Source organism: Mus caroli, unplaced genomic scaffold, assembly GCF_978045245.1.
Source record: "Mus caroli unplaced genomic scaffold, Mus_caroli_1 scaffold_20, whole genome shotgun sequence".
In the NCBI taxonomy this organism is placed as follows: domain Eukaryota; kingdom Metazoa; phylum Chordata; class Mammalia; order Rodentia; family Muridae; genus Mus; species Mus caroli.
The window spans coordinates 36,183,082-36,207,249 of record NW_028227275.1 but is presented as its reverse complement, the minus strand read 5'-3'; the positions used below and the strand labels follow the sequence as shown (position 1 = coordinate 36,207,249).

Here is a 24,168-nt window from a genome sequence, read left to right as displayed (position 1 = left end):
TGTGTAAGAGCCGAGAAACCAAGGTAAGCGGAAGCAAGAAAGCATATATGGATTCATTCCTCTGTGTCCTTGACTGTGGGTAGGATATGACTGAAGTTTCTGGCTTGACTTCCTCACAGTGATGGAGTGTAGCCTGAAACTATAAGTTGTTTTTGTCAGGAAATTTTATGACAATAGAAATGAATGGCCAGACTGTCCTGGTGGGAGTCAGGAGACTTGGACATCAGCTATGCTACGAAAGGGGTGAAAGAAGAAAAACACTAGTCTAAGTAGAGAAGTAAAACTTTGGAAAGCAGAGCAGGTGAATAAGTCCAGAGTGCATTGTAGACAGCTCAGCCACATCTGAGTGTGCTCTCCTCATGGTGCTAGTGAGGGCCACAGCAGGGTTTGGAAATACAGTTTAGGACAAAGAGAGATTCTTATAAAACTCGCACTGTGTTCAGTACTAGAATACTTTAGAGCACTGAGACAAAGAGATCAAAGCTACATCCAAGGCAGCTGCACTGGCAGAGGATGGGTTTAGGAAACTTTCTCTTCCCCACACTGGACCAGCACAGTGGCAAGAAGTTCATGGAGAGTGGTGCATATAATCAAAATATATTATATATGTGTGTGAAATGTCATCACTAAATACATATTGCATATAATTAATATACCTGATCAATTTTTAAATGAATAAATAAACTTAAAAGCCCTCCCCCACTGAGTCAGGAACTTAACAGCTCTACAGGCAAAGGCCCCTCCCTCTCTGCGTGCTCTGGGAACTCGAAGAAACATAGGACACTTGAAGGAGTCTTACACACTAAAGTGACAAATGAAGGAGTCTTACACACTAACGTGACAGGTGACGGAGTCTTACACACTAACGTGACAGGTGAAAGAGTCTTACACACTAACGTGACAGGTGAAGGAGTCTTACACACTAACGTGACAGGTGAAGGAGTCTTACACACTAACGTGACAGGTGAAGGAGTCTTACACACTAACGTGGCAGGTGAAGGAGTCTTACACACTAACGTGGCAGGTGAAGGAGTCTTACACACTAACGTGGCAGGTGAAGGAGTCTTACACATTAATGTGACAGGTGAAGGAGTCTTACACACTAACGTGACAGGTGAAAGAGTCTTACACACTAACATGACAGGTGAAGGAGTCTTACACACTAACGTGGCAGATGAAAGAGTCTTACACACTAACGTGACAGATGAAGGAATCTTACACACTAACATGACAGGTGAAGGAGTCTTACACACTAACGTGGCAGATGAAGGAGTCTTACACACTAACGTGGCAGATAAGGAGTCTTACACACTAACGTGGCAGATAAGCATACCATGAGACCCCAGGAAAGAATAAACCACAGTAGAGCAGGAAGTGAATGAGGACTTAGGGCATACTCGATACTGCAAACACAGCAAAAGTTTAAGAATCAATCCATATTTTTCAGCAATAACTCAGAAGTACTCTTAATTCTCCATTCAAAAGACACTGGGGGACAAGATGGTCATGGTGAATCAATGCTTTTACTGTCAGGAGTCAGGAGGTAGCAAGAAGAGGATCTCTGTGAATTTGAGGCCAGGATACTCTATATAAAGACAGGGAAGCATAATGAAACCCTACCTCAAAGGAAAAAACAAACAAACAGAACCCATTTGATATTTGGTTTTTACAAGCAAAACACAAACTTGCTAGCAAAGACAGACACAATCTTAGAGTGAACAAATGGTAAAGAGACATCCCAAGCAAATGGAACTAGAAAGCAAGCAGGCGTGGCCATACTAATATTGACAACATAGACTTGAAGCTAAAATTAACTGGAAGAAATCAAAAAGGTTCCCTGCATAATGATGAATGGGACAATCAACATGACAAAAGTTACAGTTAAAGAAATGATACACACGAAACATTGGCGTACTCAATTTCATTACATAAATACAAATTATTCTTGATGTAATAGCACAGACCAACCTCAATACAGCGATGGTGGGTGGCTTTAATATGCCACTCTAACCAAAAATGACACTCTCACCCAGACCCCCCGAAAAGATCAATAAGGAAATATCAGAGTTAAGTCACAGGGGTCAAATAGAACTAGTAGACTTCTATGGAATAGTCCAGCCAAATACTCCAGAATCTACATTCTGCTCTGCAGGCCCTGGAGACTTACCCAAAGAAGGCTGCACTTTAGGATTCAAAGCAAGGCTTAATGAATATAAGAAATCTGAAGTAAATTCTTCTATCTGATCACAATGAAATGCACTAGATCTCAACAGCAAAAGATCATGGAATGTACAAACTCAGAGATCAAACAACACACCACTAAGCAATCATCAAGGAAATTACAAGGAAAATTTAAAAATTCCTCAAACCAAAGCAACCCAACATACCAGAACCTGTGGTATATGATAAAAGACCTTTTAAGAAGAAAGTTTATAGCTATAAATGCATAAAGAAGAATGAAGTTGTGTTCTTTGCTGAAAAACAGATGTGACTGGAGGTAATTCCATTGGGCAAAATAAGTCCAAATTTAGTAAGATAACGCTCTGTGTGGATTCTAGATCTTAAAAACATGCATAAGACCATGTGTGTGTTTGGTGAATATGTGTGTGTGTGTGTATGTTTGTGTGTGTGTATGTGTGTGTGACAGAGTGTATATATGTATTAGTTAGTGTGAGAATATGTTTGACTGAGTATGTGTGAGTATGTGAATTTGTGTGTGTTTGTATGTATGTGTGCATGTATGTATGTTTGTGTGTATGTGTGTGTATGTGTATGAATGACATGAAAGCATAAAAACTGAGGGAGGAAGGAGACTGGCAGGGTAATGGAGGGAGAGATGTAGAGATGCTCCATATCAAAGTATACAACATACTTGAAAGAAACTGTTTCTGTGGAACCAAGACTGTGTACAATGACTAAAAGCCAATGCAAGTGGGGGTGGGGGTGAGGGAGCGAGGCTAAAGACCAGGAGAAGGCTGTCAGGGGCGAATCATTTCCTGGTAGAGGCTGTAGAAATAAAGAAAGTTGTTCAGTTTGTCACTATAAAGTGATAGTGACTTGTATTCATAAGTGTTTGTCTGCCCCATCATCTATATTGATCCTTAAAGAAATACATTCTTAACTGGTAGACAGGAGGCTGAGATAGAGTTCACTAGCCGGGCACTTGCCTACTATACTTCATGAAGTCGTGAATTCTATCCCTGGCACAATAATGAATTAGTTAATGAATAAGTTAATAAAATTGAAAATGGTATATACATGTAGACATGTCTTATAGTGTGTTTACTTAAAATGAAAATTTTAAAATGATCTTGTCCAATAACAAAGAGTCAGCTAGACAGAGTATAGTGGGGGGGGGAACATCATGAAATACTACTTAGCCATTAAAAAGTAATTAATTCTTAATTGCCCAACTGTGGCAAACATAGTTAGCAGTCCACAAAAATTCAGTAGAGGGTCATAGGAGAGTGAAGAGCACTAGAAGTGAGCAAGAAGTAGGCTTCGTCCTACTTAGGTTTCTGTTTCTGGAATAAAACCATGACCAAAATCAACTTAAGGAGGAAAGAGTGTATTTCGGCTTACAACTCCTAGGAACATTTCTCCACTGAAGAAAGTCAGGGAGGTACTCAAGCCAGGAACCTGGAGTCAGGAGATGAAGAAGCCTTGGAGAACTGCTGCTTACTGCTTCTCCTTCACTGCTCCACAGCCTTTATTACACAGCACAGGCCCACCTGCTAAGGAATGGCGCTGCCCTTAGTAGGCTAGCCTTCCCTACATCAATTAGCAATCAGGAAAATGCCTCCACAGATGACCCCACCAATTCTTCTCCTGACATCCCTTCTTCCTAGGTGAGCCTACTTTGTGGCAAGTTGACCAAAACTAAACAACACAATAAACAAGATATGATGGCCCAGTCTGTGAGTGCCCAGGAGTCTCTTTCCCTACCCACTCCTAACATTGTCCAAGAGCTCATGAGCAAAGTGACCACCGTGGTAAAGAGGTTATTCATTAACTCGGAGGCATGGTTTCGGTTCAGCTAGGCTGATCTGCCCTTGTTCCCTGCTAAGTGTCCAATCTGCTGACAGTAGAAATCAACCCCAAGCTGCATTCCCCTGGGATGGATGAGCCAGGTAGCAGGTTGATTCATTTGGGTCAGTTCCATCATGGAAGGTCAGCACTTTGTATTAACATGGACATACAGAAGGAAAGACACACAGAGAGAGGAGGTGAAGACAGAGGCTAAGATGGCTGTGGCTGAGCAATGTGGCCACAAGCCCAGGAAGCCAAAGAATGCCAGCCACCACCAGAAGCTAGAAGAGCCATGGAACAGAGCCTTCCAGAGAGTCTCCAGGGAGCACGGCCCTGCCAATGCCTTCCTTTCAACTTCTGGGCTCCAGATCTGTGAGAAAATAAGTTGCTGTTGTTTGAGCTAAGTGGGTCATTTGTTATGGTAGACTTAACAAATTAATACAAAATCTGCAAACGAATATAAAATCAGTACCCTTTTCTACGGCTGCCACAACAAACTATCAACAACATAGTGGCTAAATCAAGAGCATGTTGGCTTCTTGGCGTTCTGAAGACCCTGAAGCACAAAACCAAGGTGCCCCCAAAGACACGCATCCTCAGATGGCGCCTGGAGAGGGGCCTCCAGCACCTCTCTGGATTCTGGTATCTACCCATGACTCTGTCTTCACATCATCTTCTCCTCTGCATGTCTATGTTGTTTCCTCTTCTGTTAACCTTCCCTCTCTCAGTTAAGCCAAGACGAGCATCATTGGACACGTCATGGCTTTCAGCATCTAACAATTGTTAAGATAAGTGCACATTTAAGGCTTATGGACTAAAGGGAAGGCACCCAATTTGAAGCTACATGTGAATCTTGTACCATGTCTTAGTTCTGTCTCTGCTGCTGTGATGAAACATCCGTGAACAAAAGCAACTTGGGAAGAAAATTATTTATGTCATATTATAATTTATATGGCATCATTGAAAAAAGTCAGGATAGGGACTCAAGACAGGAACCTGGGTGCCTGAGCTGAAGGAAAAATCATGGAAGAATGAACAGCGCTTACTGTCTTTCTTCCTATGACTTGTTCAGTCTTCTTATTTTAAATTAATTTGCTTATTTTATTTATATAAATACACTGATGCTCTCTTCAGACACACCAGAAGAGGGCATTAGATCCCATTACAGATGGTTGTGAGCCGCCATGTGGTTGCTGGGAATTGAACTCAGGACCTCTGGAAGAGCAGCCAGTGCTCTTAACTACTGAGACACCCCTCTACCCCCACCCTGTCTTCTTTCTTAAACCATAGACGACCACCTGCTCAGGGTTGGTATCACCCAAATGGGTTGGGCCCTCTCAGACATGCCCATGGGTAAATATGATGGAGTTATCTTATCCACTGAAGCCTCACTTCCCAGATGCTTCTAGCTTGTGTCAAGTTTGGGGAGCAGGAGGCAGGATGTACCATTTAACTTCTGTGAGCTTAGTGTCTTTATCTGCGAAGCCGAAATTGTTCACTTTAGGTTCTGTAAGGAAAAACACTTTTGAAATTAGGCATGACCCAATATAATACTAATGTCTTCCCTAAACCCTGCACTTATTAAAATTATTTTTTTTCTAGATAGCAGATTCCCCTTTAACCCTCTGTTTCACTTTCTGGGAAAGCCCTAGAAAGACCACCCTCTGTCAAAGTCGCAGACAGCAAAGAAACTATGGTCTGCTTACCTGACTGGCTTTGCTTTTGAGTCCAGCACTGAAGGGCAACATCTGCCTTGTGTATCTGAGTAAAACCGAGACTCAACTGGGGAGGGAAAACTAGGGTATCCCTAAGTCCCTACCCTGAACCTCTCACTGCGTGGCTTTGGCTGGATCTAAGAATGATCCCACCCAGTCCAGCAGAACCAGACTCCCCCGAAGGAACCTTATTGCCACTACTTCAGCTCCTACCAGGACAGAAGGTCAGACCAGTCCTAGTTCCTTAAGTTTCACAGCACAGGAGGCAGCCAGGCAGACACACAGGACTCTTCAGCTGTGTACATGGGGCACATGTCTCCCCAGATTCAGAGTAAGGAGAGAGATGGGTCGACTGGCTCCCACGCTGCCAGGACTTGAGATGCTTAGAGGAAGGGGACATGGTGGTGACCCCTCACGCTGCTTTGTGTTTGTTCTCCTAAGGACACCAAGCCACTCACCAAACAAATATCACTTGTTTATCTTGCTATTGTCTTCACCCAAGGAGGGACATGGCTAGAGATGAGGGAAGAAAGGCGCCTTCCATTGGTCCTAAGATGTAATCAATATGATATAAAGCCTTTCCTAATCACTTCCATTTCTTTATATCATTTGCCCACAACTAACTTATGATTTTCTTCATGCTCTTATTTTCTTCTAGAACGCTAACAACTGTTCTCCTAAATTAGATTTAGTATAAGTTCATTTTCTAACTAGCTCCAACTAAAATCCTTGAGAGCAGAGACGTGCCATTTCAACCCTAAGCCTTAATAGTCCGAGTAGATACAGAACCCAGACGCTGAGTGGGTTCCCCGATAACACAGGCTAAAGAAAACCAGATTGGTCATATGTGTGAACTCTCTCGAGAAAAACACTCCAGTGTAAGTCTCCTTCAGCTTTAAGTAAGACATTTGTTAAAAAGGGAGAGAAGTGTGGCACTTTCGGTGTCTCCCACTCCCTGGTTCACTGCCCTAGAATGGAATCACATGGCTTAATGGGCTATATCCCAGAAATCAATCAGGGAAAGTGAAGAGAGCAATAAACAGACATTTCCTTCATGCCCCACAGAGTGTTCTGCAGGGCCACACAGATGCCACAGTGTCCCCCCCCCCCCATGAGGTACTGTAGCTAGTAATGTATACAAAGACGCCTGTTTCCTGTCTTCTTTGTTTAACACACACACAGAAAGCCCCAAGCCAAGCTGCCATTAACAGGAATACTAAGCCCTCAGTCTTTAAGTCCCAGCTGTCAGAGAGCCATGCTAGCCCTTAAGGAGCGCTTGGTGAATAAGGAGATGGATGGCTCAGTGGAATTTAGAGAAATAACAGACTCGAGGCAAGGCATGGATGTGGTTACCCAAACATCAAGGGACTTCTCCATTTGCAGATGGATAATTGTCAGCTATGTGCTTTCTTACATGGGGACCAGATGGGAACAAGCGGATGCATCCCGGCTTCCTGGACCCTTGGAAGACATCGCATACACTCTGGAGCTGGAAAGAGGTTTGAGGGTACATTTGAACCAAACCAACACAGACTCCTCATGCAACTCCTAGTGTCTGAACATGTGAAGAAAACTCGCAGGCATATAGCAGTGTGGCCCCCACTATGTTGTTTAATCAGCCCACTATGAAAATCTCACCGAGATCACGAACTCTAATTGCCTTCAGCTGCAAACTGGAGTAAAAATGGGAAGTTATGTCCCTGCTAGCAATCAGGTAGTTACGTGCTCAGAGAATGCTCAGTAGCCTTATCCTTGAGCCCGACTCAGTAAATTGCTAACATTCTCTGAGGTAAATCATCTCCGTAGACAAAGGATAAAAATCACCAATGTCTGTTGTTGCTTCCTAGTAAAGAAGGCAGAAGGGAATCCCAGAGCCAACCAAGACTTCACTCCCCTGCCTCCGTGACTCTGGGTAAGATCCTGAGCCCCTTTGCACCTCAGCTTTTATATCTAAAGAATCTACAAGATCACATGATGAGAGAAAAAAAAAGTAACGTAGCTCATCTGCAGGTCACAGTGCCAGCACCGACCATCCCTCAGCATATCCCACTCCCTTTCTCTAGCTGGTGACATTTCCTAACACTGAATGAATGAATGAATGTGTCGCTATCATCAGGCACTAACTTGAAATACTCTTCTCCTTTGTCAGTATGAAGTACATAGTAACAAAATAAAAATCATCTGTAATCCTAGCACCTACGACAATTATGGTCAACATTCGCAGGCACAGCCTTGGTCTCTGCCTGTCTCAGTTATCTTCACACACTGTTACAAAAGGGATTGATGCTTAATCTGTGTGTGTGTGTGTGTGTCTGTCTGTCTGTCTGTCTGTCTGTCTGTCTCTCTCTCCCTCCCTCCTCCTCCTATGTGGTGTGTGTGTGTGTGTGTCTGTCTGTCTGTCTCTCTGTCTCTGTCTCTCTCCCTCCCTCCTCCTCCTATGTGGTGTGTGTGTGTGTGTGTGAACTTACAGTTTGTAAATCGTAGGTTTCTCAAACATTCTCAGTGCTAGTAATCTCATCTCCATCTGTTTTCCCATCCTCACCCCCCTTTCACTTTACCCCCACCCATTATACCCTTCCCCCTCCATACCATCTCTCCCTTAAAATCTCTCTCCCACTCCCCTACCCTTTTGCCCTTTTTACTTTCCCCGCTTCTATAAAAACTCAAAGTCAGGTCGGGCGTGGTGGCGCAAGCCTTTAATCCCAGCACTCGGGAGGCAGATGCAGGCGGATTTCTGAGTTCGAGGCCAGCCTGGTCTACAGAGTGAGTTCCAGGACAGCCAGGGCTACACAGAGAAACCCTGTCTTGAAAAACCAAAAGAACAAAAAACAAAAAACAAAACAACAAACAAAAAAACCCTCAAAGTCAAACCCACAACTCTAAAGACTCGAAGCTACATTTAGGGAGGACACACGGCATGTGTCTTTCTGGGTAATCCTATCTTTTTATGGCACTGAACAATCTTCTCAATATAATTGTAAAGGGTGTATTATCTTCCGTTACTTAAATGGACTATTATTGATGAATATTAAAGTGTTTTGCCTCAAGTTTCTTGCCAAGTTGATAGATTCTAGAATCACTTAGAGAGAGGCCTCTGGGCTTGCCTGAGAGGGGAGATTGTCTTGTTTACATTAAGGTTCATCATTTTTATTATTTTTATTGGTTATTTTACTTATTTACATTTCATATGTTATCCCCCTTCTAGGTTTCCCTTCCACAACCCCTTATCCTAACCTCCTCCCCCTGCTTCTATGAGGGTGCTCCCCCACCCACTCCTGCCTCACTGCCCTAGCATTCCCCTACTCTGGGGAATCGAGCCTCCACAGGACCAAGGGCCTCTCCTCCCATTGATGCCAGTTAAGGCCGTCCTCTGCTACATATGCCGCTGAAGCCATGGATCCCTCCATGTGTACTCATTGGTTGGTGGTTTAGTCTCTGGGAGCTCAGGCAGGTCAGGTTGGTGAATATTGTTGTTCTTCCTATGGGGTTGCAATCCCCTTCAGCTCCTTCAGTCCTTCCCCTAACTGGATCAGGCTGTTCCTTCGGCAGAGAATCCAGGACTGTATAAAGTGGAGAAGAGAGAAGCTGAGGCCCGCTGGCATACATTGATCTGTCTGTTGCCTGGTCTCCAGGAATGCAGTGTGGCCAGCTGTTTCAAGCTCTCACTGCCAGGATTGCCCTGCCGAGATGAGCTCTGTCTTTTGACCTCTGAGATACAATGAACCCTTTCTCCTTTAAGTTGTTCTAGTCATGGCAGCTTATACGATAACAGAAAACGAAATGAAGACTCCTCTTCAGCATATTCAAGGAAAATATACAGCTTTGTGGGGGTAGGGAGAGTGGGCCCTAGGCACATGCTACTTGATACAGTAGACAGAATGCACACATGTATATCCACACCCATTTTATAGGTAGATTTTATGTAAAGTATTTCACATAGGATTTTAAAAATCTCTTTAAAGTTGTAAATTTTCTCTGAGTACTTATTACAGCCAATTAAAATTCATGTATGTGTGTGTGTTTTTTAAAAAATGAATCTCCTCAGGCCAGTTTCTGTCCAATTGGGAAATAGTAACTGCCCATTTCCTAAGGGGCCCCACCCTTCATCCTATGTTCCACTGCACTGGTGAACTAAAGACCTCTGCAATCAGATTTACAACTCAGCAAGATTAAACAGTTTACTGTTATTTACGACAGCCGTTCTAGACCTTCCGTGTCTGCATCTGTCACTGTTCATTTATTTGAGAGCTCCCTCCCAAAGAACAGCGTGCCTCCTCACCAGACACTGAGCAGAGCTTCAGGCACAAGCCCCTCACAAATATTTTAACCAAGTGCTTGAAAGCGAGGTGAGCCCCCACAGCTGTGCAGTTTCAGACTCCTCGGCTGATTAGCTAGATTAGCGTGGAGTCTCCAGTCTCTGCTGGGCCTGTGTCTCTCAATAATCTCTCACGTGGCCCAGTCCATTAGGTCAAAAAGAACCTCAATAAATGATCAGATTAAGGTCTGGCTTCAGGAAAGGGCAGTGGGGTCAGGCCTGGATTCATGTCTTCACAAAGGCTGAGTGGGCAGGAAGGTTAAATGTGGAAAAGCATGGTGTGGACCCAGCTTGCTCCCTTCAGGAGACACAACACAGAGACTGGATCAGGAAAGTCCTTTGAGTTGAGTCAGTCTTTGGGGGAACAACTGCGGGCACTCAAGGATCATTGAGAGGAGTGCATGTGTGTGTGGGCACAGCTGGCCAGGGAAGGATGGTATCTGCGGCAGTTGCCACCCAGCTTGCCAGCAGCCTGGAGAAACGCCAAAAGTCAAGAGGAAGCCATAGGAAGCAACTGTAGTCAGCAGATCAACTCAGGAGCCTCTGGTCAGAAAAACCACAGTTAAAAAATCACATTCTGCCTCCTTTTCATCAAAGCAAAATATTTTTGCTTGTGTTATATGAGTATTCAAAAATAATAATTCTTAATAATCTATTACATTAAGCCACCAAGCACCTTAGAAACTATGGAGGCAAGTAGCCCAGGAGTGTGTTCATCTAAGAGTCAGTGCTGTAGATGTTTAAGTCCACTTGTGAAAGCCCGTGTTCACCAATGCTCACTGCGGCACTTTGCTAAGAGAACACTAGAAAGCAATCTATGCATTCCATAACGTAACAGAGAAGTGGCGAATGACTTATGACATGGTGATAACTATGACGCTATTAAAATCTGAAAGCAGAGGAAGTGGGATGATATTTGGTACCAGAAATGTGTGCGTGGCAGCTTGCTAACTGGAGAAATATTCACAGGGGAAGCAGGATCCCATTGTTTTGTATAGAAGATCAGCAAGTACGGATGGACTCTAAACAGTTACAGTGGGCATATATCTGTGTGTGCTGTGGTAGGGCGAGGAGAAGTGCCGTTTTGCATTCTATGTTACACACTTTCTAGTTAAAGCAGTCATATATTATATCATGTAGCTATATTCATTGATTTCATTTTAAAGATATTACTAACCAGGCACAGGAGAAATAGGCTAAAGGATCATATGAGCTTACAGGGCTAGCCTGGGCAACACAAACTACCCTCTATCTCAGTAACCAGAAACTTAACCATCCAACCAACCAAACACACAACAAAACTAACATGCCAACAGCAGCACACAGCCTTTCATGAAACACAGTAAAAACAGGAAAAGGTCTGGATTTTATCTGCAATGCTGTAGCTTGTGACCTGAATGACCAGGGGAAGTCACACAGCCTCAGGGTTGGTTCATAAAAATGGAGAGCAGAGACTGTTATTTTTTTAAAGACTTTATTAGTTAAGATATTTACTGCCCAGCTAACTTAATAGTTGTGTCTATTAATGCTCCCCAACAATATGTAATAAACATGACGACTTCCCCCAGCTGTACCAACTCTTGAGCATTTTCAATGCTCTTAACATAGCTATTCTCTTTATTTAGATTTATCTGGTTACGGTAAGGTTAATTGCCTTCTTTGTGCACTTGTTGGTGACAACTTTTGTATTAAGTTGTTTGAATTTTCTTCTTGATTTGGAAGAGTACTTCTATATTGGAGACATGAGCCATTGGTTTTAAATTTTTCCTCTCGGTACATTTGGAGATCCTTTACTGAATAAACTAAACTTTGTACCTCTGCTTTCAGATTTTTTTTTCCTTTTTCCTTTTTCCTTTGGAAATCCTAAATATAGCTCTAGATAGCACTAGCTAGAAATCAGGACTCTTGCTGGAGGAGAACAATAAGAAAAGCAATAACAATATTATGTTTGCACAAAACGTTTCTTAGGAAAGACTTGGAAAGGGAAAAGTCAAAACCTCTGTGACTCCAGGCCAAGGGAAAGATCCTCTTTGATGGTTGAGTGTTCCTGAATTATTTTCTCTTTGTACAAATATAGATATTGCTCCAAAAGGTGACGTCACTAGAAACCATAAGAGGTACATGATATTGAAAGACCCAGAAAATATGAGCTTTAACTTTTAAAAGTTTTGTGCCTATTATAGGGATGCATTTACTCATAAATAGCAGAGTAAAAATCAGATGAAATGATTTAAATGGCCCCTTTGGGGTGTAAGCACAGCAGTGTAAGCCCACTGGCCAGGCTTGAGCGATAAAGATCTACCCATAAGGCTATTGGCTGATGCTGACACTGAAGCCCTGGCTCTCTACGTTCATTTTTATATCCCTGGGATAGCCAGATCCATTTTTTCCTGCATATTATTCCCAAGTAATCTCATTAAAATTCTCTTTCATACTTCATATTGCTGTGCTCTACCAATGGGCAGGGCCCTAAAATCAGAGTTAATGTTGATGATTCAATACCTGTGTTTGAGCTGCTCCAAAAGTTGACCCCAAGGCCTAATCTTCAGGTCTGTAAAGAAATTAGCAAACTTGCAGGGTTCACAAAGGACTCCATCAAAACAGACCTTTGATCAGAAATGTTTCTCGGGGCAAGTTTTACACATAATGTTGTGGACGCGTGTCTGCCTTTTCAATAAACACTATTATATTTTATCACGAGATCTAATAAAGCAGCTTGGTTGAAAACACCATCTGGGTCTCTGGATATATTAACCAAAGCTTAAAATAACCTCCCAGCAACTGGGAGGGCCCAGCTGTTCTCAAACTCTCCCGTTCCTTTAACTCCCCCAGAAACAGAGAGTAAGGACACTAGAGGTTGAAAGTGTCAACCATGCATGGGTCACACAGGGAAGGGACATCCAAGGGCTCCTGAAGTGTGTTGCTGCTCCCAGGACATTTGCCTATAACACACTCAGGTACGAAGATCCGGAAAGGGCAGTGAGGCAAGGTTGTGGAAGGTTCCTCTGGGGTTTCTCCTGCGTTGCGCCATGAGCCTGCTTCCCCTAATGTCTGTGCTAACAAGCACTACAGGAGCTTGTTCTGTCCACCAGTTCTATAACGGAACACTAGCTGAAAACACGGCACAGTCTTCCTCTAGAGGCAAGATCCTGGGTCACCCAACCTTAGATTTTCAGATCTAATGCAGGAAAGAGGCCCTACGCCTTGAAGTGTGGGGTGCAACTCCTACTTCCTCCTCCGCATGCCACCACCACCTTTGTTCCAACTTCTAGTCTGTGTCACTCTGCTTTGGAACCGTGCCAAGATCCACTCCCCAGATAGTTTTAACACATGCTAAAACAAGTATTCTCTCTCTCTCTCTCTCTCTCTCTCTCTCTCTCTCTCTCTCTCTCTCTCTCTCTCTGACTAACCAGCTTTTCGTGGGCAAATTGGGATCTTACAATCTGTGGGAGCACCTGCCTTGGGGGGGACAGTCCTAAATCCTCAGCTGACTCAACCTGCCTCCAAAAGATTTCACTGATGCGGCCAGCCCTTCCAATCTCTTGCATAAACTACACCCTTTGTTTATCATTGCTGGTCCCCACGTTGTCAGTACAGTTAGTTTATATGTCACCAGCAAATGGATTTTCTCTTGGCTGAAATGTACAACAGAGCTGCAAAGTTTTTGTCAAGGGACCCATGACAGGCTTTGTTCAATACATATGGTTAAATCGTAATTATCTAAGATACATTCAGTTGGCCACAACAATACTTTTTCTTTCTTTATGCTAAAATGTATTATGATTTGAAACCAAGATGCCTCCCAAAGGCTCACATAATAAGGAAATTAGCTGTGGGTTCATGGACTTTGGGAGAAGCGATTCAGTCCTGAGGTTTTCACCTATTCAGGACTCAGGATTAAGACCTTGATGGAGTCATAATGTAAAGGCAAGGTAGGTAGGGCCTATTTGGAAGAGCATGCTTAGAAATACATACCCTATCCCTGGTTCCTTCCTATACCACTACATTTTCTGACCACCACAGAGGTTGGGGGGACAACTTTGCTTAGCCATGTGTTCCTGTCATGGACCCACAGCAAACCGACCACAAATTGACACCCTAGAAATGCTGGGATAAATTAGATCTTTATCCCTAACACCATAAATTAGGCGTTCGTCACAACAATGAAAACTGACCAATGTGGTGGCTTAAAGTGCATTCTGAAACAAGGTTTCATTGAACTCTCAGGGTAAAGCAGGGATCTGAAGCCAATTTGAAGACCGCTGGCTTCTAGGCATACCAAAAGGCTAGCGTGTCCCGTCTGCAATCTGAGTGACAGAGCAAGCAAGCAAGTTCTGCCTTCCAGCTGCTGACCCAAGGCCATTTCTACCATCCTGTCACCTCCAAGGTCATCACACGCAGAAATCATATTTGGACTTTCCAAGTATGTCCTTGGATATTTGATGATGTAAAGCATTGAAGGAACCAGAGTTAGCTTTTTTTTTTCTTTGTTCGTTTTTGGTTTTGATTTAAGATTTTTCTGTTTTCTTTTTTATGGATACAGGTGCTTTGTCTGCATGGATGCCTGAAAACCAGAAATGGGCATTGGATTGTTGAGTTGCAATGCAGGTGAGAGATATTGAACTCAGGACCTCTCAAAGAGCAACCAGTGCTCTTAACCGCTAAGCCATCTCTCCAACTCCAAGAACCAGAATTATTAAACATGTAGAAATTTTTATTCTTCAGGAAAAGTACAATGACTGATGCGTGGTTACTCTGAAGGGTAGAATGGATGTTGTCTAACAACCTGGTGATCTTTTGTTATTCTATGGAGCCAGACTCTACCTGGACCCCCACAAAATCCTGAGCATTGCTTAGGTCTCTCAGTGAGTAGAACCAATCATTATAAAAGAGGTCCCATGTGCTTCGCATTCTCCATCAACAGAATCTATCTTGATGCTTATTATAAATCCTTCCTCCGTAGGCCCTTACCCTGAGCTCTGTTTATCATCAGTCAACAGAAGTAATTTTCTTGTAACGGGCAGAGGTGCTTTGCTGCAGAGGTGTACATTGCAAAGGGGTTTCCACGTAGCTGTCCCTGAAGCTCTGTTGTGATAACTGGCTCATGGAGATTTCTCCCCAAGTTTTACTGTGCTTCAGTGTGTAAGAAAAATAAACTGTAAAGTCAGGCTCTGGAAGTTTTGACCCAACTTCTGCTAAAGTGTTCCTGGCCTGCATGTCATTCTTCACTTAGCACAGGTCATCCTCTTGCCGGCTCTGACACTTGCAGGGACCCCAACACGATAACCCACATTTAACCTGCAGATACTCTGGGGTAGACCAGACCAACTCTAATTTTAACACGCAGATTTGAAATGCTAAGCTTCAGAGCAGTGCTCTCCAACATCATTACCATTCACTAACTTATGACATTTCAGTTTCAATTTTATTTCATTAAGGTGAAATACTATAACTCATTTACATATTTCATTAAATACATAATTCATTATATTTTATTAAATATACAATATTGTATATTTTATATAATATGTAATATTATATATAAATATATAATTCATATATACTTCATTAAAGTGGAATAAAATAAAAAAACTCACTGGTCACACTAGCTACACTTCAAGTGTTCAACTGTCACACTTGGATAGAGCATAGGACAGTGCCGAATCCAAAACAGTTCCACCATCAGAGAAACCTATTGAATGTCATCTCCAGAGAAGGAAGACCTCGGTCACTTCCTGCTCTGCTCACCCAGAAAGGACCAAGGCATTTTTACAGCAACTGTGCTTTATTTAGCTGTTAAACTATTTAAATTATGTGTGTGTGTGTGTGTGTGTGTCTGTGTGTCTGTGTGAGTCTGTGTCTGTGTGGTGTGTGTGTGTCTGTGTGTCTATGTGTGGTGTGTGTGTGTGTGTCTGTGTCTGTGTCTGTGTGGTGTGTGTGTCTGTGTGTCTATGTGTGGTGTGTCTGTGTCTGTGTCTGTGTGTCTATGTGTGGTGTGTGTGTATGTGTCTGTGTGTGTGTGTGTCTGTGTCTGTGTGGTGTGTGTGTGTCTGTGTGTGTGTGTCTGTGTCTGTGTCTGTGTCTGTGTGGTGTGTGTGTGTCTGTGTGTCTATGTGTGGTGTGTGTGTGTGTGTGTCTGTGTCTGTGTGGTGTGTGTGTCTGTGTGTCTATGTGTGGTGTGTCTGTGTCTGTGTCTATGTCTGTGTCTGTGTCTGTGTCTGTGTGGTGTGTGTGTCTGTGTGTCTATGTGTGGTGTGTGTGTATGTGTCTCTGTGTGTGTGTGTCTGTGTCTGTGTGGTGTGTGTGTGTCTGTGTGTGTGTGTCTGTGTCTGTGTGGTGTGTGTGTCTGTGTGTCTATGTGTGGTGTGTGTGTGTGTGTATGTGCATGTGTGTGTGTGTGACTCAATACTACTGACGAGGCTCTGAATAAGATGGAAAGAGAAACAGGTCTGAAGACCAGTTAGTTCCAAACTACTCTTGTTCACAAGATTAAATACTATTTGCTTCTCAGTTCAGTCTCTGACTTTTTATACATGGCCATTGTTTTCCTTTCACTCTAGGGTATAGGGCTGTTTGTGTCTTTTTAAAAAATTAAAATACTTCCCAGAAGGTTTTAAGTAATTTTATATAACAACATGGAAACTATAAAATTGAGAGAGCTGCAGTTATTGATCAGGGGTAGAACATTTGCCCAGCATCCCCCAAAGCCTGGCTTCCTTCCCCAGTACGGAGTGGAGGGTAGAAAGCAAAAACGTATCTTTTTATATTTATTTACTAATCCAGTGAAATTGACTGCATAAAAATCCAAGATTTCCTGGTGCATTCCCAAAAACCAAAAGCGACACACACTCAGTTGTCATAAACTTCAGTTGTGGGGGTGGCTATTTTCCCAAACCCCTGCTCCAAAGTTGGCAGTGTGAAAAGAAGGAAAGAAACAGGGTGTCTCCTTTCCAGAAGGAATAACTAAGTAGTTCCATTGTAAGGACATGTAAGGGTTCTAAAAGAAGGCTCCCTAAAGACTGGGGAGATAGCTCAGTTGGTAAAGTGCTTCCATTGCAAACATGAGTACCTGAGGTCACCCTCACGTGATAAGCAAGGTGTCTTAGTTGGCGTTCATTGCTGTGAAGAGACACCACAGCCAAGGCCACTCTTATAAAAGCGAACACTTAACTGGGGCTGGCTTACAGGTTCAGAGGTATCATCATGGCAGGAAACATGACAGTGTGCAAGCAGATGTGGTGCTGGAGGAGCCCAAAGTTCTACATCTTGATCTGAAGGCAGCCAGGAGGAGACTGGAATTCCACGCTAGGCAGAGCTTGAGCATAGGAGACCTCAAAGCCCACTCTCACAGTAACACACTTCCTCCAACAAAGCCACACCTACTCCAGTGAGGCCACACCTCCTACTATTACCCCTCCAGTGGGCCAAGTATTCAAATTCATGAATGTATGGGGCCAAACCCATTCAAACCACCCATGCCATGGGGCTGAGGAAATGCCTGAGTAGGTAAACATATCTGCTGCCAAGCCTGAGAACCTGAATTTAATCCCCAGGATCCACCTGGTGGAAGGAGAGAACCAACTCCAAAAAATTGTCTTCTGATCCCAAACATGGTGTGGTATACATGCCCCTGCCAACACACACACACACGAATGCCATCTAATGTAATTCGAGAATTAGAGAAACACTATTTTGAAACCGCCAATGAAGTAGTTTAAGAGATGATCAGAAGTGGATTTCAAGCCACTGAGGAAATATTGATAAGAAACCAAACTTGCAAATTGTGTTCACAGCCCACGCTACCACTGCTGTCTAAGGCCAGCAATCCCTCTTGCTTGCCGAGCTCCAGCCTAAGGAGAAGCAGGGTAAGGAGGTATCTATACTATGGCTCATAAAAAAACAGGCTGCCCCTGGTACTGTGGCATGCCATGACATCAGACACTATCAGAAGTCCACTGAACTTCTGATTCGAAAGCTCCCCTTCCAGGGTCTGGTGCAAGAAATTGCTCAAGACTTCAAGACAGATCTGCGCATCCAGAGTGCAGCTGTTGGTGCTTTGCCAATAGCTGGTTGTTCATTGTGAAGAAACCAACCTGTGTGCTATCTATGTCAAGTGTGCAACAGTTATGCCAAAAGATATCCAGCTAGCACGCTGCATTGGTGAGGAAGGTGCTTAAGAGTCCGCTGTGAGGGGAAACATTTCATTCTCAAAGAAGTTTTCCTCTTCTTCCTGTTATCAGTAGTTCTAAATGCTAGATATTTTTCCATGGGGTCAAAAGGTACCTAAATGTATGAGTGCAAATGGAAACATGGGGGTGGGGGTAGAATCAGGTTCTGACAGCTTCTTTATTTTCATTTGCATGCTAATTTTTAATATAAATGCCAAGGATAAAGCATTAATGCAAGCAAAATATTTTAGTGAGCACATCTCAACAGTTCGACTTTATAACAATTATAAATAAACCTGTTAATATTTTCTGGAAAAAAAGAAACCAAATATGCACATAATATGAAGTTGAGCCCACAACTGACTAAAACCAAGGAAGACATGGTGGGGTATAGGAACAGTGACCAGCAGGACTCCGAAGTCCTTCTATTGTCACAGGAATGCTGAGACCACACAGCGGTGCTTCACAAGATGCAGGTAATTCAGAGACCCCCGGAGTGCTAATTGATGTGTTTCTGGATTGGGATGAGGGGATGATAGTGAGGAGACCAAGTGGATATTCCAAAAGGTGATTGCAGCTGTAGGACAGGGAGGATGGAGCAGAAGAAAAACCAAATGTCTGGAAAAACGAATATACTGAATTAACTATGTTTGTTCTTGTTTTGGTTCCTTGAGACAGTCTCACTTCATAGCCCAAGTTGACATCAGCCTCCCAAATGATGGCATCAGAGGCTTATACCCCCACATCAGGCTTTGAAATACTCTCATTAGAAAGTAAGTTAAATCTGAATCCACTGAACTTTGCAAATGGGCTGAATATTCTGGTCCCACAAAATTCATACATTGAAAGCCTAAGGTGACGGTTGAGGTAAGGCATTCTGGGAGTGATTAGGTGGTGAGGATGGAGTCCTTGTGGTTGAAATTTAGAGTCCTGAAGAGTTAGCTAGGCCCTCCCACTTAGTGAAGCTACTGAAAAAAAGCACCACTCTGTGAGCCAGAAAATGGGCCCTCACCAGACACCAAAATAACCAGAGCCTGAACCTTGGGCCTGCAGCCTCTAGAGCTGCTTTGCAATGAGTCCTGGTGTTTATACACTATCCAGTCCCTGGCATTGTGTTACAGTAGTAACTCAAGTGGGCTAAGCCAAGTTTTCAGAACTAATTTCCAACAAGAAAACCAGGGTAGAATGAAGAGCTGAGTGGTGCCATTAAAGAAAATGTGAAAAGCCTGGAAGAAACATTCTGCAAGTAACTGGACTGATTCTCAGACAAGTCACCTTCATAGACAGAGTCACTGATTCTCCTCAGACAAGTCACCTTCATACAGAGTCACTGATTCTCCTCAGACAAGTCACCTTCATACACAGAGTCACTGATTCTCCTCAGACAAGTCACCTTCATACACAGACTCACTGATTCTCCTCAGACAAATCACCTTCATACACAGACTCACTGATTCTCCTCAGACAAGTCACCTTCATACACAGACTCACTGATTCTCCTCAGACAAGTCACCTTCATACACAGACTCACTGATTCTCCTCAGACAAGTCACCTTCATAGACAGACTCACACACAGACAGGCAAGTGGGAGAGTGTTGTACAGATTAAAACTTGACCAACATTACCAAATGCAATGTTTACTCCTTGATCAGGAGAACTTGGTTTGAGTAAATCACCCATAAAATAATTTCAAAACAACTGAGTGAACCCAACCGTTGAGTTATAACTATGTAGGGAAAGAGTCTTATTTATTAAGGGATCCATACTGAAGAATTTATAAACAAATGCTATTTCTCTTAAGAAAATTTAAAACATTTAATCCAAAACCAATGGCATAAACATTATAAAATGTTTAGAGTCAAGACTATGGCTGTCAATAAATCCCATCTTGACATTTCTGCAAGGTATAAATTTTCATGAATTATAAAATTCTTCATTTTATTTATCTTTATGTGTGTCACATGTGGTGTGTATTGTAAGAGTGCAGACAGGCACTATTCCAACCATAATTTTTAATTTTTTACACTTATTTATTGTATATGTATGTGGGTGCATACACATGCATATATATATATGTGTGTGTGTATATATATATATATATATATATATATATATATGTATGCATCTCACAATGTACATGTGACAGAGGACAACTTGCAAAAGTCACTTCTCTCCTACCACATGAGTTCTAGAAAACAAGCTCAGATTATCAAGCCTGGAAGCAGGAACTTTACCTGCTGAGCTATCTTTCTGGCTCTATACTCCTAATTTTGTCCTAGAATGTTCAAATTCCAAGTTATACAGTAGTGTAAAATATGTCAGCTTGAAGTTTGTAAACTAGTAAAATATATATAATATGTTCACCGTTTAGAAATTTCATAATTCTTGTCTCCTCCAGCAATTATACTAACAAATACCAAGTACATCTTAGAAAAAAAAAACTTCCTTGTAAAATTAATTATCTTAGTCAGCGTTCTATTGCTGTGAAGAGACATCATGGCCACAGCAATTCTCATAAAAGAAAGGACTGAACTGGGGGCTGGCTTACAGTTTCAGAGGCTTAGTCCATTATCATCATGGCAGGAGCATGGAGGTACACAGGCAGACATGGCGCTGGAGAAGTAGTAAGAATTCTACATCCTGATCCAGAGGCAGCAGATGAGAGAGGCTGGGCCTGGCATGGGCTTTTGAAACCTCAAAGCTCCACCTCCACCCCACCCCCACCCCCACCCCCAGTGTCACAATTCCTCCAATAAGGCCACACCTCCTAATCCTTTTAAAAAGTTCCACTCCCTGGTGACAAAGTATTCAACTGTATGAGCCTATGGGGGGCCATTCTCATTCAAACCACCACAGTCACTTTCCAATCAAAACCAAGCTTTTTCAGATAGAGGAATGGCAGGCCACTTGATAATCAGACTTTCCAGTTCAGAGAGGAATACATTCTAGTTTGCTACTTTTGTATCCTGGTTATGAATGTCCCGTCAGGAATCCATTTTAAAGGCTTTAGAAACTCAGGTCCATCATCCCCTCAGCCTCACGCAGCCTGTAGGTTAGAAGGCAAGTGAGTTCACATCCATTTTCAATCACACAAGGACCAATATTGCTCATTATTTTCTAGTCCTGCCAAGCTACTTTTTTTCTAGAGCCAACCATCTGACTATTCACTCCAGAACAGGTCTCCCGGAAGGTGAGAAAAAAATGAAAAGGAGACTGGTCCAAGCCATTGCTTGAGATGAATATCAACAGCCATCTTCAATAACTATTCCGACCCACAATAAATAGTGGGCAGGCTACATTCCTCTCACCGCCTGGCAAACTGGAGTGTGGAGGAGGGTGAGCGGTGTTACAGCGCTCCCAGGGCTCATTATCCTCCATCATGCCCAGGAATAGCTTTGTCAGACAAGAGGGAAAGAGTATTTGTCAATCTCTCACCAACAGAACTCCAGCCAACATTCATCAATCCCAGGTGAAGAGCCAGAGATAAATACCAGTCTGGAATCTGCTCTAAAACTCCAGGGACCATTTCCCGTGATTGCTTTTAGGGTATTAAAAAACAAAGTAACAATAACAAAAAACTCACAAAACACCTTTTCCTCCATGCCATTCCTAAAACACTGAGAAGAGAAAAATCACAGTAGAGAACATGAAGCATAAACAGCCCTAGTGAAGAAACACTAAGGAGAAATGAAAACAGAGAGAGGGGTGGGATGGCCAGAATCCACAGGACAGGTAATTACCTGCTTTCACTTTTAAAGATGGACATCGGCAAGAGATTGCACTCGAGGTAAAGTTCCATGGGTGTGGATCTGATCGCGTTCACCAGGCTCAAGTGACTTTTTGAAACTTCCTACAGATAATTCAGAGACCCCCTAAAGTTTGCTAGTCACAAGTTTGGGTAGCTAGATTTGGGGCTAAGCAGGGATGGGGTGGGGAGAGCAGAATGAATTTACCATTTAAGGGGGTGCTTCTGTCTGTAGGGTAGGGAAGAGGGAGCAGACAGAAAGAAACTCAAAGTCTAAGAATCCAGGTGGCAGAAAAAAACTGCAGAGGTCTTAGGAGAAGGGAGAGGGAATGAGGATGCAGATGGGAAGGAAGAGGACCGGCTGGAGGCATCTTGCTGAAGGCATCTTGGAGGGGCGTTAGGAATGGCGTTAAGAATGCTGCTGCGAGTCTCACTTACACCCTTTAGAGACCTCCTGGGAACTGAGAGCCAAGGTTGCAAAGCCCCCAAAATCATCCAAACCATTCCTGTCCCAATCAAAGTCACCACTAAAGGACCACTGGGCTAGAGTGAAGTGTTGGGGCCCAGTCTTGACAAATAGCACATGGTTCAATACTGGAGTGTGCCCACGCAGATAATTGTTAAAATTTGACAGCTATGATTTGGAGAGAGAGGATTATGGCAATAATAATAATAATAATAATTAATAGAATAAAAGAATACCGGAGTGAGAGATTATATTGACAGACTCGAAAAAAAGTCTGTGTAGGGAGGTGGGCAATAAACCGCTTGGAGGAATACGGGACACCCAAGGCTATGATGGAGTGGAAAATGGATGCAGAACGAATACAACAGAAAGTACAACAGGTGCTGGAGAAGCCTAAGTTTCCAGCCCAGGGGCTTTGAGAAGAGCAGCTCCTCTTTAAGGCCAGTGTCCCACTGTGCCTAGTGGCTGCCAGTGCGCCTGGGTGGGAAGCTGGAAAGAGCACAGGGAGGTGGCCAGGGTGTGGAGATCCGCAAACTGGGACGTGGGAGTCACTCACCCCATTGGCTGCAGCCATCTGCACCACGATCTCAGTGGCCGTCCTGCTGAAGTACCTGCCGTCGCTGCCCACCACCATGGTGCAACCCTGACGGTCGCGCAGGTCGATGGACGACAGCACACTCTGGATGAAGTTGGGCAGGTAGTTGCGCTGGCCCTCGAAGAGCCCTGTGGGCCGTCGTAGCCCGCCGCCACCGGTCGGCCGCTGGTCCTCATAGGGCGCCGTGGGCACCGTCAGCACCGGGATGGGGCTCCCCTCCATGACGCCGCTGGCCGGTCCTGCCGCGGCTGCGGGAGCCTCGGGGATCTGCCGCCCTCCCGGGCCCCCGCGGTCTGGCCTTGCTCCCGGCTCCGCCTTGCGCCCTCCCCGCCCCTCTCCACCCTCCCGCAGCTACTCTCGGATTGTCCCCCTCAACGTCCCAGAGTGGAGTCTGCCTCCACCTTCAGATAGTTTTCTGCAGCCCAGCTCTTTTCCAGAGGATCGCCCAGCTGTCCTCAATTCCTTTCCCCAGATCGCCTGACTTTGGGAGTGTCTCAAAGCCAGGCTCTAGGACCAGCTCCTGTGTCCCCAGCCACACCACACTCTTTAGTCCAGTGCCCCTACTCAGCCTTCCAGCTCCTCCAGAGGCCCACTCTCCACTAGAAGACAGCCTGGCACTGGAGTCTGAGCTAGCCAGGGGCCTAGCCCACAGCCCTCTCTCCCCACACCCGAGTCTGCTTAGCTCAAGCGCAAGTTTCTCTCCCTAGTAAGGACAGAGAGGGAGGTGGGAGGGGGCTAAAACCTATTGCCATCAGAGAACAGCCCTAGCCAAAAATAACCCTGGAAAGGAGAGCTGAGAATTGTTAGGCTCTGCCAGAGGTGAAACTGAAGGCTGGGCAGTGAGTGTGTGTGTGTGTGTGTGTGTGTGTGTGTGTGTGTGTGTGTGTACACTCAGCAGGAACATTTGTTGTGCAGAATCATACCCTGTCGGCCCCTTTAGTCCCCAGGACCTACCCCAGCATCCACATTTGTAGCATCTCTCCAGGTGAGAGGTATTTTTTTTCTTTTCATTGTTGTTGTAACTGCAACAAACACATACTTTCTTATTCTTTTCCTGCTTGTCCTTCCTACACATCTGCTTAGAAATCAGCTCCCCTCACACTGCATCTGTCCACGCTACCGAACTCTGGATAA

The 24,168-nt window shown here is 43.8% G+C and overlaps 1 protein-coding gene across 1 annotated transcript in view; it reads right to left on the bottom strand.

Annotated features, from left to right (window-relative positions):
- The window catches only part of Pgm5 (phosphoglucomutase 5), a 171,231-nt gene extending 147,508 nt beyond the window's left edge, over positions 1–23,723 (bottom strand). Inside the window, exon 1 of the mRNA XM_021152015.3 lies at positions 22,996–23,723. Within this exon, the coding sequence (XP_021007674.1) occupies positions 22,996–23,256 (261 nt within the window). The 5' untranslated portion in view covers positions 23,257–23,723. The remainder of the gene's footprint in view (positions 1–22,995) is intronic.
- Between the last annotated feature and the right edge of the window lie 445 nt (positions 23,724–24,168).